The following is a 14,931-nucleotide window of genomic DNA, read 5'->3' on the forward strand; positions in this document are numbered from 1 at the left end:
TCCTATTTCTTCAACAAAGTTTAAGATGTTATATCCAGCTAGTGGATTAAGCTATCTGTACTTTGTTGGAGATGTATTGCATATGTTTAGAAGGTAGACGTGATGTGATTACGAGAAGGTAACATGCTGGTTTTATGGGTTAATATTAGTTTCTTTCTTCTCTTTTGATAAATTTGGAGTTCTGGCATGTAAAACTAAATCATGCCTTGTATGCTATTGTGTGGATGGAATCAAATGAGTAGAGGCTGTACAACCTGACCACGTTTTTTAGCAAGATTATGAAACAACAAATTAAATTTGTAACATGCGTGGAAATTGTGCAAAATGTGTTGATAATCATATGTATTCGGCTTGAGTGGTAATATTTGATTCCTGGCACCATCACTGCATGTAAGGATCTGGTATAAGGATATGGAGATTTATGTAAATACTATTCCCTCCGTAAACTAATATAAGAGCGTTTAGATCACTATTTTAGTTATCTAAACACTCTTATATTAGTTTACACACGGAGTACAATTTCAGGCAGTGCATTATCCCATTGCGGCAGAAGGATCCCCAGGACAAAAAGAGGAAGCTGGACATGAGTGGCTTTCGTGACCTATAGGATCCAGACTCTCACGACAAACCCTATGAGGTTTAGCCCTAGTTGAAATTTTATTTGTTCATTTAGTTCCTTTCACATGTTTTAGTATATGAATGCATAATTTATTAATGTAATTTATTTGTGTGTGATGTATCCTCTGATGATGATGTGGACAAGGGGAACATTGAGTCCTTCATAGCGAAGGAAGTCGAGAAGATCAAGGCCAAGAGATCCTCTATGTACAAAAAGGGGAAGAAGTACGTGTGCCCCTACTGTACCACAAAGAGAAATCCCAAGGATGTGGTCTATGAGCACCTTCTCTCCAATGCACGGGATGCGATGATTCATTCCGACGACTACAAGGTCCAAGGACATCATGGTGCCCTCCTGAAGGCTCTGTATCCCAACTAGGCCTACTCATGATCTTTCTCATCTGAAGCTGGAAGTGCCACTCATCACCAATATATGTGATGATATTTTACTTTTGTTAATATGCATGGGGTTGTGAACTGTTGGAAACTTCATTTGCTTTTGTATTCTGTTTATAAATGGTTGTAATGTAGTATGTCTTTGAACTTGATGCCCTGTTTAGATGACCTGGATGGTATTAATCTAGGAAGATATCTAAATTTATGTCTCATGGAATTTATTTCTGAGGTAAGCTTCCTTCTTATTAGATTACACAATGAGTCATCATTTTAGAAAAAAGTGTGTGAATCTTGGAGTGAAATATAGAAGTGTAAGAAAGTAGTTGTTAAAAACGGTGCTTGTAAAGTGTAAATAGAAGTAATGGATTATTGTATGAAATGAGTGAAATATAAGATAACATATTATCATACAATCATGAATTTAAAAACTGCAATGAATAATAAAAGGGAAAATTTGAAAAAAAGGAAAAAGAAATATAGTAATGTAAGAAAATGTTTTGTAAAAAAGGTGGTTGCAATTTGCAAACAAGAACATTTGAATTAGAAGTGATGGATTTTGGTGTGAAATGATCAAAATATAAGAAAATATATTATCATACATTTACCAATTTAAAAATTGTAATAACTAATAAAAAGGAACTTTTATATGAGAAAAAGAAGAAAAAAAAGGAAAAACATAGAAAATGGTCCAGCACGCTGGTGAGGCTAACCTAGGTCAGCCCACCAAAATTGAACCCAACCGCTGAGTTGTAACGGGAATAGCTGACGGGTGGTGGGAGTTTAGTCCTCCTAAGATAATGTATGATGTATGTTCCTTTGTTTCACCGAGCCACTATAAATTATAAAAAAAATCAAAAAATGAAAAACTTCCATATTCTATATATGCTTATGGAAGACAAGGGGTGTGCAAAATTTTATGTGATTTGGAGGACGTCAAAAAAATCACCTCGTTAGAAAAACTGGCTTAAGTGACCAAACGGTCCCGTCGTTAATGAAGTGATTTTTTTGATCATCTCCAAATCACCGCAAAATTGTTGTACACGGTGTCATGCATTTATTAAACAAGATTATCAAAGAAATTTCAACAATAATGAAGTGTACATTGTCCCCCTAAGGTGACGTATGACGTATGCCCCGTTGTTTTACGGAGCCAATATAAATTATAAAAAATTTCAAAAAATCGAAACCTTCCATATTCTATATATGCTTATGGAAGAGAAGGGGTGTGCAAAATTTCATGTGATCTGGAGGAGATAAAAAAAGCACCTCATTAGAAAAACTGGCTTAAGTGGTCTCGTCGGCGCACCGTTGCCAGTAAGCCCATTAATTGCGACGATTGCCCAAGGAAGGTCCAACGTCGTATGTCTACAACGTCGGAACATCCCGGATGGATGTTCATCAAGTGCCCAAACGATGGGGAGGTATGTGCTACTTTAGCACCGTTTATGCTCTCGCATTTGACTACTTGTGCTAACTTAATTTTGTTATTGTGTAGAATGGATGCGACTTTTGGTATTGGAAAGAAGAATACATTGATATTTTGATAAAATGTAAATTAGTAGATGTTCGTGCACTTTTAGCTACAATAGAGACTAGAAATAAGAATAGTGCACTTGTTGTTACAATAAATGTTAGAGATGAAAGTAGATGCGAGGAAGCAACGTCAATTTTTTTAGACACGAAGAAGATATAAGCACGCAAGATCGAGCCTCCATAGGTCAACAATGAATGCATCGAGAAGGCACTAATCCAACTCACGGGAGCAATTATGGCAGTTGGATTTATTTTAAAATGTCTTCTTGTGATTCTTGATTTTTTTGGTAATATATATAACCGTGTATAAATACAACATAAATATAAAAAAGTAAATATGCTTGTTTAGTAGTGACACGGAGTATAGAACCGCGCTGCTAATAGTTAGCAGTAGCGAGGTTACAAAACAGCGCTACTGATATGTTAATTACCTGTAGCGAGGGCATGACCCGTGCTACTGCCAACTGTTAGCTGCAACGCCCTATCAGTAGCATGGGGCCCGCGCTATTGATACGGAAATTTTTTGTGTTACTACTAGGCTTGTCTTGAGTAGTGTTGCCTTAGGTACAAGAGTTTCCAGAGCAAAGTGTGATGACCTTGCAGAAAGATTCATAAAATATACCCTTTAAAAAAAACTATTGATGGGGTAAGGTTATATGGCATATGTGTTATTTTCAGAGGGTGCGAACGTGACTAATGTGATATGAATATATCATTGGAAGGTGGTATAAGCTGAGAAGCATAGCACTGTGTCGTGGATGATTAGGTGTGCTAAATCTAACTTAAGCAGACCACGAGACTTACTTTCTAGGCCTCGGCCCTAAACCCATGTACTCCCTCCGTTTTTAAATATAAGTCTTTATAGAGATTTCACTAATGGACTACATACGGATGTATATACACATATTTTAGAGTATAGATTCAATCATTTTACTCCATATGTAGACCTTTAATAAAATCGCTTAAAAGACTTATATTTAGAAACGGAGGGAGTAGTACTGAAATCTGAGCATACGATGACAACGTCATGCACCATAAAATACCACAACTGCTATGTATCGCTCATTGTGCATAATAAGGATTTACGCTCAATAACGTATGAAGATGGACCGGCCCAGGGATTTGTAGCGAAGCAAACGATAGGACCGTTCGCGAAGGTTCAGGAGCGGTTTTGGGAACCTTTCCAGAAGGTTCCAGAACCATTTTTTCTTTCCTTTATATACATATCTTTTATGTTTCTTTAAATTTTTCCCTTTTCTCATTTTTTATTTAAATTATAAATTTGAAAATTCAAATATATTTTCAAAATTTAAAATTACTCGCTTATTCAAAACTGTTCAGGACTGAAAAATATGCAAAAATTCTTCGCTATATATTTCAAAATTTTCATTGTATGTAAATAATTCCCTGGACTGTATTTGTAAATAATTTTTCACCATATTTAAATAAAATATTTACTGTGTAACACAAAATTATTCACCGTATATTAAAAATAGTTCATCGTACAATGAATACTCATCCAGTGTGTATTTGGCAAAAAATTGTCGCCGTCCAGTGTGTAATTAGAAATTGTGCATCATATATTAAAAATAGTTCAATGTATAAAAAAATCGTCATACATGATATAATATTCTAGTGTATATTTGGTAAATATGTTCACCTTTTTTAAATGGTTAGTGTGTAATTGACTATTATTCATCGTATATAAAAACATTCTTTGTATATAAATAAATGCTCATTGTATTTAATAATTGTGTAGGATGTACTTTATAAATATGTTTATCATACTTAAATAATTTTCAACGTATAATTGAAGACTCTTCACCATGTATGAAAAAAAAATCATTTTATATAAATAAATGTTCATCAATATGAAATAATTGTTCGTACACTGTTTAATCATGAATGTTTTTAAATTTACAAACACAAATTTAACCCATGAACATACATTAGAATTTGGAAACATTTCATAAATCCAGGATTATTTTTTGAAATTCATGAACTTTATTGAATTCACAAACACTTTTGAATTCTCAAATTTTGTTAGATTTTTTTTGGCGCAGAAAAAAACAGAAAACAAAGAAAACTACGAATAATATTCGAGAGTTCCTATACACAGTGCATTATCTGCGTGAGAACGAAGTAGCGCTTTTCATGGGCTGGCCCAGCTCGCGGTCGGTCGACTGACTGACTTTTAATCGTAGATCGTTGCCTTTCTGGAAAATGTATATATCTGAAAAAATTATGTATTTAGGAAAATACATCACTTTTGAAACAAATCTTGAATTTCACAAAAGTTCAAAATTGAAAAAATGTCCTAAATGCAGAGTGAAAGTGAAAAAAAAGGAGCTAGATGGATTGAGCCCAAAGACGAACATGGGTGTGTGCCAAGTTGGGACAATATTGGTAACTGGTGCTGAAAAATTGTATATGCGGCATACTTTGGCAAATAGTCGTTTCGCACAGGATTGATGGCTCATAGCTACTAAATTGGGGCCTATTTACCGGCAGGAATATATTTGATGGTTCCGGTTTTGGGAAGTTTCTAGAAGGTTATTGAATCTAATTTTCTTTTTGTTTATTATTTCTATATTTGTAGTGTTTCCCATTTTAGGAATTCATTACTTTGTTCAGAATAAAATGTTTGTATTTCCGTAAAATCATCATAAATTTTGAAAATTATTCTGGTTCAATAACATATGCTCACAAAAAATTTAGGAATATTTATGTTTTCAGAATATGTTCGGGAATTTTAAACAAGTTTCTCTTTCTCAAATTTGTTCATAAATTCTAAATGTATCATTTCCCTGTTGGTTTGCCAAAGGAGCCTGTTATTCAGCTTGTGCTGGAAGACAATATGATGAAACTGTCTGAAAAACAGTTTACTGAAACTGACTGCTGCTAATCTGCTTCAGTTAGCTTGGGAGTTGTCTGGACTATTATACTCCCTCCGTTCCGAAATATAAGGCTTTTTAAAGATTCCAATGCGGACTAGATACGATGCAAAATAAGACCATGAGAATTCAGAATATTTTGCACTGACAGGAGGAACCCAACAGCTCTTATGTTTCTCCTAGCTGAACATGCATTCTCCCTGTTTTGCACTTGTGGTTCTAAACTTCAGAACCTGTATGAACAAATTATACACTAGCATTGGTCTGTAATGATTGCGTTCTTATTGTCCCTGCTACTTCAGTGTTGCCAGGTGCATTTCTCTTAGATGTGGTTCTTGCAGAGCGAATACCACTTGCTCAATGGCGTATCTTTCTTTGTTCGTAAACAGTGTCATTTTTCTTTTCTAGAGACAACAAGGTACGCTTGTCTGTGCCAAAAGAAGATTGTAGTCCAATTATCTCGTGAGTAGTGACTAAAATGTATATCTTGCTCACAAGGTAAATTCAACTATCCTCGCAAGGAAAATAAGAGAATTGGCTGCAACAACGAAACCAGTCACAGATTCGGTACATGGTCTTATACATGATTGCCTGATGATCACTTGATCAGAACTCATGAGCTACAGATTACGCAGCAACAGAGGAACATGATGATCAGGACTACAGGCTCCAATAAATACAGTTTGGAGAGACGCGATCAAACATCAAACTACTCAAGATTTGATTGAGGTCGTATCAATCGGATCCATCAGGCATCGCTGTCGTCGTCGCCGCTGCCGACTCGCCGCTGTCGTTTGTAGTAGTCCACGGCGTCGACGTCTTCGTTGGCCTTCTCGCACGCGTCGATCCACTCGTGGTAGATGTCGATGGGCTCGGTGAGGTGGTGCGCCGCGGTGTGGTAGGCCTCCTGGCAGACGTAGCAGACGGCGCTGGCGACGAAGAGCTTGAGGTCGATGGTGCATGCGACGCTGTCGGGGTGGTTGCAGAAGGGGCAGCAGAAGCTCGTGTCCAGCTTCGGCGCCGGCTTCTTTCGCGACGCCATCTTGGAGCTCATCGACTTGCGCTTCGCCATCTCGATCAGCACCAGATCGCGCGATCGCAGGTAGTAGGATCCGGCAGCAAAACCAAAGCTTCGAGGCGTAGGTGCAGGAGAGAGGCGATGTGTTGGTAGGGAAAGGGTTGGGCGTGCTGCCTTATATAGGATGTGCCCACTCCGACTCCAGCTCTTCTTGGGCGGCAGCAATACCTTGCGTGGTGTGGCGGTGCAACGAAGCCATTACCGAGTCGGAGCCGGATTCTGGCGCCCAGTTGAAATGACCGCAGGCGCCCTATTCCGCCGTTCAGTCGACCAAAGCCAGGCATGCAGACTGATTTTTATTTTTATTTTTTTTGAAGCAACAACATATTTCATTAGACAATCTGTTCACACAGACTATACGTATGGTCATCATAAGAGACAAACATGCTTATGAAGCCTGCAACTTTGCACAAGAAAATCTGCAAGAAGTAGAATTACTATTTCACCCTTGGAGAAACTTGTGCCTCGTCGGAATTTAGTCCACAAGCGTCCTCCATCGTCATCATGGTAACGCCGGGAAAACAGAAGGCCAACCGCCATACCGTGATCTCGGAGAGTATTATCATACAAAGATACCTTTTGAGCCGATGAACCGGACCGTCGCAAGCGACGAGACCAAGACTTTGTTGCACGTCGGCCGGGGATCTTCCCCATAGTCACCAGATCTCGAAGGAGTCAACTTCATCCGATATAGTCTAAGAAGAAGAACACCTCCGCTTGCTGTCATTCACGCATCTAACTGCAAGACAACAAACACAACTACAATAGGTGACACAGCCGCCACCTGTGAGAGTGCCGATGGCGGACCATCAGACGAACCTCACCGGATCCACAGGTCGGGAAGTCGATCGGGCTGCTTGCCCCGTGATGCCACTGATTGGAGAGATGACAAGATGAAGGAAGAGCAGAGACAAATTATTCCGATGCGGCGTGGTCTCCTCCATGGAGACAACGCCTCACGTAAACACTAGGCCAACCCTAACTACATGCCGGAGCAGAAGCACTTGCGACCTCACCCCCTCCCATCGTCGGAGCAGAGGACAGAGGAGGCGTGGTCTGCGGGTAGCAGTGCAGAACCCTTTTTCTGGAAAGGGTGATTGATATGGGAACCGCGTGTGTTTGCTTTCGCACTGATTGGTTTATTTTGGAATGGTGGAAATCCAACAACCATGAAGGACAAACAGAAATAGCTACTTAGGTTACAACGATAAGCTGGGAGAAGAGGGAAGGCCCGACAAAGGATATCTAGGCAAAGATTATGACCGAGAAAACTACAACTTAGGGTAACTCAAACACGTCGATGCAAACTGTCTATGCATGTCCGTGTGGGTCGAAATGGACAAAAACCACAGCCACCGCGCCGACGCAAATGGACGAGCGTTCACATTTTGTCAGCACATGATCCATTTGTTACTCAATTATGGGCCATTTTTGCGTCACGACAGACACAGCATGGACGCGTACGACGCCTGCCCTTGTCCTCTCCTTGGCCATCAGTCGCTCGTACATTGGCCATTACACTCCCATTCCCATCGACATCCAACACACCCTTCCCTCGCCGCCACCGCCCCAGTTCCAATTCTATGTTGCCCAGGCTGCCGCCCATGCCCATATACCTCCCCAGTAGCATGCCAAACCGGGTGACCGTTCTTGCCAGCGTTGCTGGACTGTTTTCTTTGTTGTCATAGCCTCCCCCCCCATTGTCCACACCACCCCCTTACATCGGCCGCCACCAACAACACTCCAAGCTCGGCTACTTGGCTCATCGATCACCGCATAGGTGCATCCACGTTCACATGTCCGCTGCCTGGTCTGAGAGAGACGTGGGGCTCTTCACCGCCCGGCTTCTTCACCACGCCCGCAAGGTGTTCGACTTTTTTCACGCAAGGTACAAATGGATAGTGGCGATGGGTACTTTTTCAAAAACATCATTTGTGATTTGGATTATTTGTCGTCCAACAATGAGGAGATTGTGGTTGCTACTTTGATCGTCCATGACAACATTAATAGGCAGCGGTCGATGTTCAGGGGCTCGGTTCGGGGCATGTTCTGGCGTTGAATCACAACAAAGAGAGCGGCCATTGCCTACTCTGGAAGGACTACTTCAAGTCCGTTGACCCACTCTTCAAACACAACATATTCCGGCGTCGTTTCCGGATGTCTAGACATATGTTCAATCATATACATGAGAGGGTGGTGGTGTACCATAAATATTTCAAATGCAAGGAGGATGACCTGGGAAAGGTTGGCTTTCCCTCTTCATCAGAAATGCACTCCAACTATTCAAATAATTGCATACGAAAGACCTGGTAATTTATTGATGAGTATGTTCGCATGAGCGAGCCCATGTGCCTAGATTTCATGTATAGGTTCTGGAAGGCGGTGATAGAAGTATTTGGCACGAAGTACTTCAGAGAGCTAAATGTTGCAGATACAACCCGGTTGTTTGCGATCAATGCCGATATGGCTTCTGGGATGCTTGGTTGCATAGATTGCATGCACTGGGAGTGAAAGAACTACACTTTTGATTGTCACTCACTATATATGGGCCATGTGAAAGTTTGCACCATCATACTTGAGGTCGTGTCTTCACAAGATCTCTAGATTTGGCACTCTTTCTTCGCATGGCCGTCTATCACAATGACATTAACGTGCTTCAAAGCTCTCCGGTGTTGGCAAAGCTTGCAGAAAGCAACTGCCCGAGGTCATCATTGAGATCAATGGTCACCTCACTACAACAAAGGATACTACTTAGCTGATGGTATCCATCCTTGGTGGACTACTCTTGTCAAGACAATCTCCAACACGATAGGAGAGAAGAGGTAGAGATTTATCCAAGCACATGAGAGTGCTATAAAGGATGTGGAGCGTGCTTTCGGTGTTCTTCAATCTCGACGGGGCATCGTACAATATCCTGCTAGAACTTTTAAGAAGTTACTGAAGGTGTTGACTGCTTGTGTGGTCACTAGTCATGCACAAGATGATCATAGAGGATGAGCATGAGGATGAAATATTCGATCACGAGTTTCAATTTTAGGATGAAAATGTTATGCTTGAGCAAGGAGGAGCGACGACATTTGCATTGTTCATCGAATTTCATTACCTAATGCATGATTATTGATTAATTAGTTAACTCACATTCAACTACAAGTAGTTTAGCATATGTGGGTTCACCTTGTCAACCAATAAATGTATTGACTGTTTTTTTTTCTTCAAATGTATTTGTGACAATTTAAATTTTATTTGGTTTGTAAGGTATGAAATTTTATTTGATTGTGAAACTATGATATTTGTATTTGATTAAATTATGCCATGTTCTAGTAATTTTTTTGACATGTATGAAAAAGCAAAAAATATGGCCGCATATCGACCAAGCGGACGAAAAAGCGTCAGTTCGTTGGGCGCACTGCCCACCCAAACACGGACAAAGGCTAAAACACCGAACCAAATGTATAAAAAATGGACAAAATTCATATCGGTTTGTGTCGCTGCATTGGAGTTGTCCTTAGGATAGATCGACAAACTTGTTGCAATAAGTGCAAAATACAAATATCCTGTCATAGGTTTATTGAGTAATGAGGACAAAAGGAAACAAATCATGAGGGCCTCGGGAGGTCCTATTCGGCACTACAAGCGCAAGGGAGGCTCCCTAGCCCCCACAGGTTGGCGCTGGTAGGCCGGTCCATGTACATGTTCATATTTGAGGGAAAAAGTCTGGAAAAGCTGAAAAAATAGCCAAAAAAAAACCAGTACGAGAATTAAAAATAAGTTCATTAATTTGAAAAAAAATTGTTAATCTGAAAAAGTTTGCTGATTCTAGAAAACAAGTTCGTCAATATTGATTTTTTTAATCAATTTAAAAAAATCATTGATTTTCCAGAAATTTCTACAAAATTCATCATTTTTTAAACTTCATGGATTTTGAAAAACTTCATCAAATTTTGCAAAAAGCAATCATAAATTGAAAATGTTACACGTTTAAAGAAAACTTTACATTTTGAAAAAAAACAGAAAATTTAAGTAAATTGAAAACAAAAAGTAAAAGTAAAAAAGGAAAAAAAAGAAAAAGAGGGAGAATTTATATCAACAAAGCGTTGTGGTTGGGTGGTTAGTGCAGTTTATCAGGGACAAAAGATCCCTGCTTCAACTCTCCACACACGCGTTAGTTTTTTCATTTTTTTGAACCACCACGCGTTATTTTTTCATGCACAATAACGGATGCTTGAACCGCCGAATAGGATATGTCGTGGGCCTCTGCAGCATGCAAGAGGCTGCACTCAGTGGTATGGGCTGAGCCCACACGTCCACTGTGCGAGCACGGGCCACATCGTGCACCTTGAAATACCTCGCCTTGGCGCCCAAACGTAGCCGTCTCAACCAACAGCTTTCGCTCCTCCTCTTCTCCCCGTCGCCATGAACCCAAGAAACCCTCCATCGCGTGCCTCTGATCTCCTGCGGCACCGAAGAACCACGGAGCAGTTCCAGTACGGCCACCACGTGCGGCTGCGGAGCCGAGAGACCGGCACGTACTTGCACGCCGACGAGGACGAACGTCGCTTCTCCCTCCATCACCGTCGGGCGTCCATGAACGCGGCCTGGGCGGTACACATTTACCAGGGAGATGGCGATTCCCGGTACGTTCTCCTCCACAGCGCCGCCTACGGCAGCTACCTCGCCGCCACGAACGCGTCGCTGCCGCGAGGCCACAGCGGACGCCATGTCGAGAAGTGCGACTACGAGCCGTGGGAGGAGGAGTACATCAGGTGGCAGGCCGTCAGGGTCGGCTCAGGGGACGACGTCGTGCTCCGCAACGTCGCCGGACACCTCCGCGCCAACGGGAGGTACATCAGCGTGGACGACTTCAACATCATCGGCACGATGATGCACTGGGTCGTGGAGCGCATCCCCGCCAGGGACGACACGCCTCGCCTTGCAGCTTCGACTGGGGTGAGTCCGCCATGCCCGCTTCTTCTTAATTCTTGAACTGCTTTCAGCGGAACTATAGATTGGGCGAATTGGGTTCTTGGGTGCCGTTAATTTGCGTCGGAATTCAATCGCGGGGATTGCAGATTGCGTTAATTTGATTCTCGTGGGAGCAATTCTTGCCAAATTTACGTCATGCACGCTTCTTTATTCTTCCCGAATTGTGTTCCTGGGGATTCAATTGGGAATTTGTATTTGATGGTTCTTTGGAACCGCAGCTCCGCCTTCGTGTTGCCGTAGCGGGTGGTACAGACGTACAGTACGAGCAGGCGGGCGCTGAGGATTCCGACGCCAGCTTCGCCTGGGAATCACTCGTATTCAGGGGCAGGTCCGCATACCACCTGAGGAAGACGATGGCCAGCCGGATGGGTGTCACCATGGACCTCTCCAACCTCATCATGTGCGTCCGAGCGGGCATGCACGGGCAGCTTACCCCGCTGGTCGTTGACTTGCCCCACAGCCGCGAGACCCTCGACATCATCGTCGTCATAGCGGGGACGCCAGGTGAGACGCGACATTGCCAACTTCCTGGTTCCTACTGGTCCATACTATTTGTTGCATTGACATGCTTGTGGTGGAAGACAGTATAATAAAACTGTCTGAAGAACACTTTATAGAAACTGTTGTATTCTGCAACTGCTACTAATCTTCAGTTAGGAGTTGCGTGGACTGTTGTAGTATTAGATATAAGTAGGAGGAGTTGAATGGAAACATTTGGTATTTACATTATCCCTGCTGTACAGATGCTAGAAGGTAATTTGAAGCTAGTTTGTTACTGGAGATACAATCATAACATATTCATATGGATAATTCAGTATTCCCTTTCGGCACTATTTATCACTTGTAGAAACTTTGGAACTTTGATATCCAACTCTGTCAAGTCATTTGTACTGTAAATTCTGTTTGAGTTGGCATACTATAAATTATTTGAACAACATGTGAACCAAAGTCAGGTTATATCCTACAGTATTTCATGAAAGTTGTCTTTAAGGTTTTTGCACTTTGTATTGTTGTTTTTTAGGCTTTTTGTGCATAAGCTGTCTTCTTTGTTAATTCTGCAACACAGTGATATTTAAGCTATTCATCTTCTCAAACTGTTGCATTACCTGTGACTTGATGCCTAACTTGCTCATTTTCTATTCTAATTCAGCCCACGCACAGCTGTGGTACCCGGATGTCGATGCAGAGTAGAGAAAGATAAGAGCAGGATTCCTGACAGTCCACCTCTTCAGAAGTGTCGCCGCCTCGGACACGATGACATGAAAATTCAGAACTGCATTTCACATTGAGATATAGGTTTAGGAAGCGTCTCTTGTGTCTGTTAGCATAGATAAACTTGATTCATTCTCCAGACAGGAGGAACCTGTCTATTTTACTCTTGTGGTTCTAAATTTCAGAACCTATGTGAAGAAATTATACATTGGCATTGGTCTGTAATGATTGTGTTCTTAGTGTGGCTGGTACTTCAGCGTTGCCAGTTGCATTTCTCTAAGATGTCAACTTGAGAACCTCTGTGAACAGTTATGCAATGGCATTGGTTTGTAATGTTTGTGTTCTTATTCTTGCTGCTACTTTAGCGCTGCCTGGTGCATTTCTCTTAAATGTCAGCGCTGATGTTTGATGTTTCAGTCATTCAGCAGGAAATGAATTTTGCAAGATATGTACAGGTCGATATTATTTGCTGCATTGACATGATCTTTTGGGATTTATTTTAATGGAGCACTGATAAGCTTGTGTTGGAAGACGGTGATAATCTTCAGTTATGAGTTTACTGAAACTATTGTATTCTGCAACTGCTGCTAATCTTCAGTTAGGAGTTTACTGAAACTGTTGTATTCTGCAACTGCTACTAGTCTTCAGTTACGAGTTGGGAGTTGTATGGATTGTTGTGTGTTGAAGGAGTTGAATTGAAAAGTTGGTATTTGCCTTATGCCTGTTCTGCACATGCTAGAAGGTGATCTGAAGCTAAACTGGTTGTTGGGCAGACAAACATTACTCAAGTCACATATTCACACTTAACCTTGATACAGATTTTTTTGGTTTCATACAACTGGCACAGATAATTAAATTTTCCCATTTGGAACTCAGAAACCCAACTCAGTCAAGTTATGTGTTCTCAACCTTAAAGAGAAGATACAGATTTCTGGTTGATTTAGCATACTGTACATTTTTTTAACAACATGCAAACCAAATTTAGGTTATATTGATGATACCAAATTCAGGTTGTTTTTATATTTTGTACATAAGTTGTCTTTTTAGACAATTATCCAATACAGTGATATTTGAGTTATAGATATTATCCAACGATTGCGTGTGACATGATTACTTACTTAGTCTGGTATACTTCAGCTCACGTCGAGTTCCAAAAAAGGTTTCCCCCTCGCTTTGTATTACAAGGCAACCAACAGCGATATAACCAACCGTAGGTGCTGGGGAGGAAGCAGCATAGTCACGGTCAAAAGAAACGCCGAGTTGAGGTACCCAGATGTCAATGCAGCATAGAGAAATATAAGAACAGGACTCCTGACTGTCGCCTACAGTCCACCTCTTCAGAAGTGTTGCCGCCTCCGACACAATGACATGAGAATTCAGAACCACAATTTGCATTAATTCTCCACACAACAGCTCTTGTTATTCTGCTAACTGAAAATGATTCATTCTCCACACAGGAGGAACCTGTCTGTTTTGCCCTTGTGGTCCTGATCTTCAGAACCTGTACGAACAAATCATACAATAGTATTGGCATGTAATGATTTCTTACTCTGGATACTACTTCAGAGTTGCCAGGTGAATTTCTCTTAGGTATCAATTTGAGAACCTCTGTCAACAGGTATGCAATGGCATTGGTTTGCAATGGTTCTTTTCTTATTCTGGCTACTACTTCAGAGTTGCCCGGCGCATTTCTCTTGGATGTGAGCGCTGCTGTTTCAAGTTTCAGTCATTCAATAGAAAATAAATTTGTGTTTCATAGAGATCAACTTCTGAACATGGCCACTTCAATGCACCGAACAAGTGATGGCGGCACTTGCTGCATTTTGGTGCGTGTGTGGTGTTTCGGCACAAAATTCAGGTTATAATATACGACGGCACCATAAGATGCTAATTTCTACACATTACATTTCTCAGGTTTCTATATCAGCCTTTTTCTTCTTTTTGTTAGCAAAATCTTAAGGTTTTGATCCCTCAACGGTTGCATAACAATTTCGGACAGAACTTGCAAAGCATCTTGTGCTTGCTTCCCTATTTTTTTCTCAGGTTTTGTACGTGTGCATGCCAACAACTTAAAACACAAGTTGAGACAGTAAAACATTGACAGGTCAGTAAAGAGTATGTTTCGCTTACAAGACAAATTCAACTATCCTCGTAGAGAAAAGAAGCGAAGAAGAGAGTTTTTAACTCCACAACAGTTGGTAAGATTTCATCTGAGAT

The 14,931-nt window shown here is 41.1% G+C and overlaps 2 protein-coding genes across 2 annotated transcripts; one reads left to right on the forward strand and one right to left on the reverse strand.

Annotated features, from left to right (window-relative positions):
• Positions 1–6,189: 6,189 nt before the first annotated feature.
• Positions 6,190–6,513, reverse strand: LOC123405584 (transcription elongation factor 1 homolog). The gene has a single exon (XM_045099219.1). It carries the CDS (start codon positions 6,511–6,513, stop codon positions 6,190–6,192), a length of 324 nt encoding a protein of 107 aa, XP_044955154.1.
• Positions 6,514–10,932: 4,419 nt separating this feature from the next.
• Positions 10,933–13,061, forward strand: LOC123405585. The gene is made up of 2 exons (XM_045099220.1): positions 10,933–11,466; positions 12,653–13,061. The coding sequence occupies exons 1-2, from the start codon at positions 10,933–10,935 to the stop codon at positions 12,701–12,703; spliced, it is 585 nt and encodes a 194-aa protein (XP_044955155.1). The 3' UTR covers positions 12,704–13,061.
• The last annotated feature ends 1,870 nt before the right edge of the window (positions 13,062–14,931 follow it).

This window comes from Hordeum vulgare, chromosome 6H, assembly GCF_904849725.1.
Source record: "Hordeum vulgare subsp. vulgare chromosome 6H, MorexV3_pseudomolecules_assembly, whole genome shotgun sequence".
In the NCBI taxonomy this organism is placed as follows: domain Eukaryota; kingdom Viridiplantae; phylum Streptophyta; class Magnoliopsida; order Poales; family Poaceae; genus Hordeum; species Hordeum vulgare.

What these genes read in the sequence shown, in the direction of transcription:
- LOC123405585 (XM_045099220.1), top strand. Translation starts at nt 10,933, where the DNA reads ATGAACCCAAGAAACCCTCCATCGCGTGCCTCTGATCTCCTGCGGCAC. An exon ending in GCCTTGCAGCTTCGACTGGG is followed by an intron (nt 11,467 to 12,652) that starts GTGAGTCCGCCA and finishes ATTCTAATTCAG; the next exon opens with CCCACGCACAGCTGTGGTAC.
- LOC123405584 (XM_045099219.1), bottom strand. Translation starts at nt 6,513, where the DNA reads ATGGCGAAGCGCAAGTCGATGAGCTCCAAGATGGCGTCGCGAAAGAAG.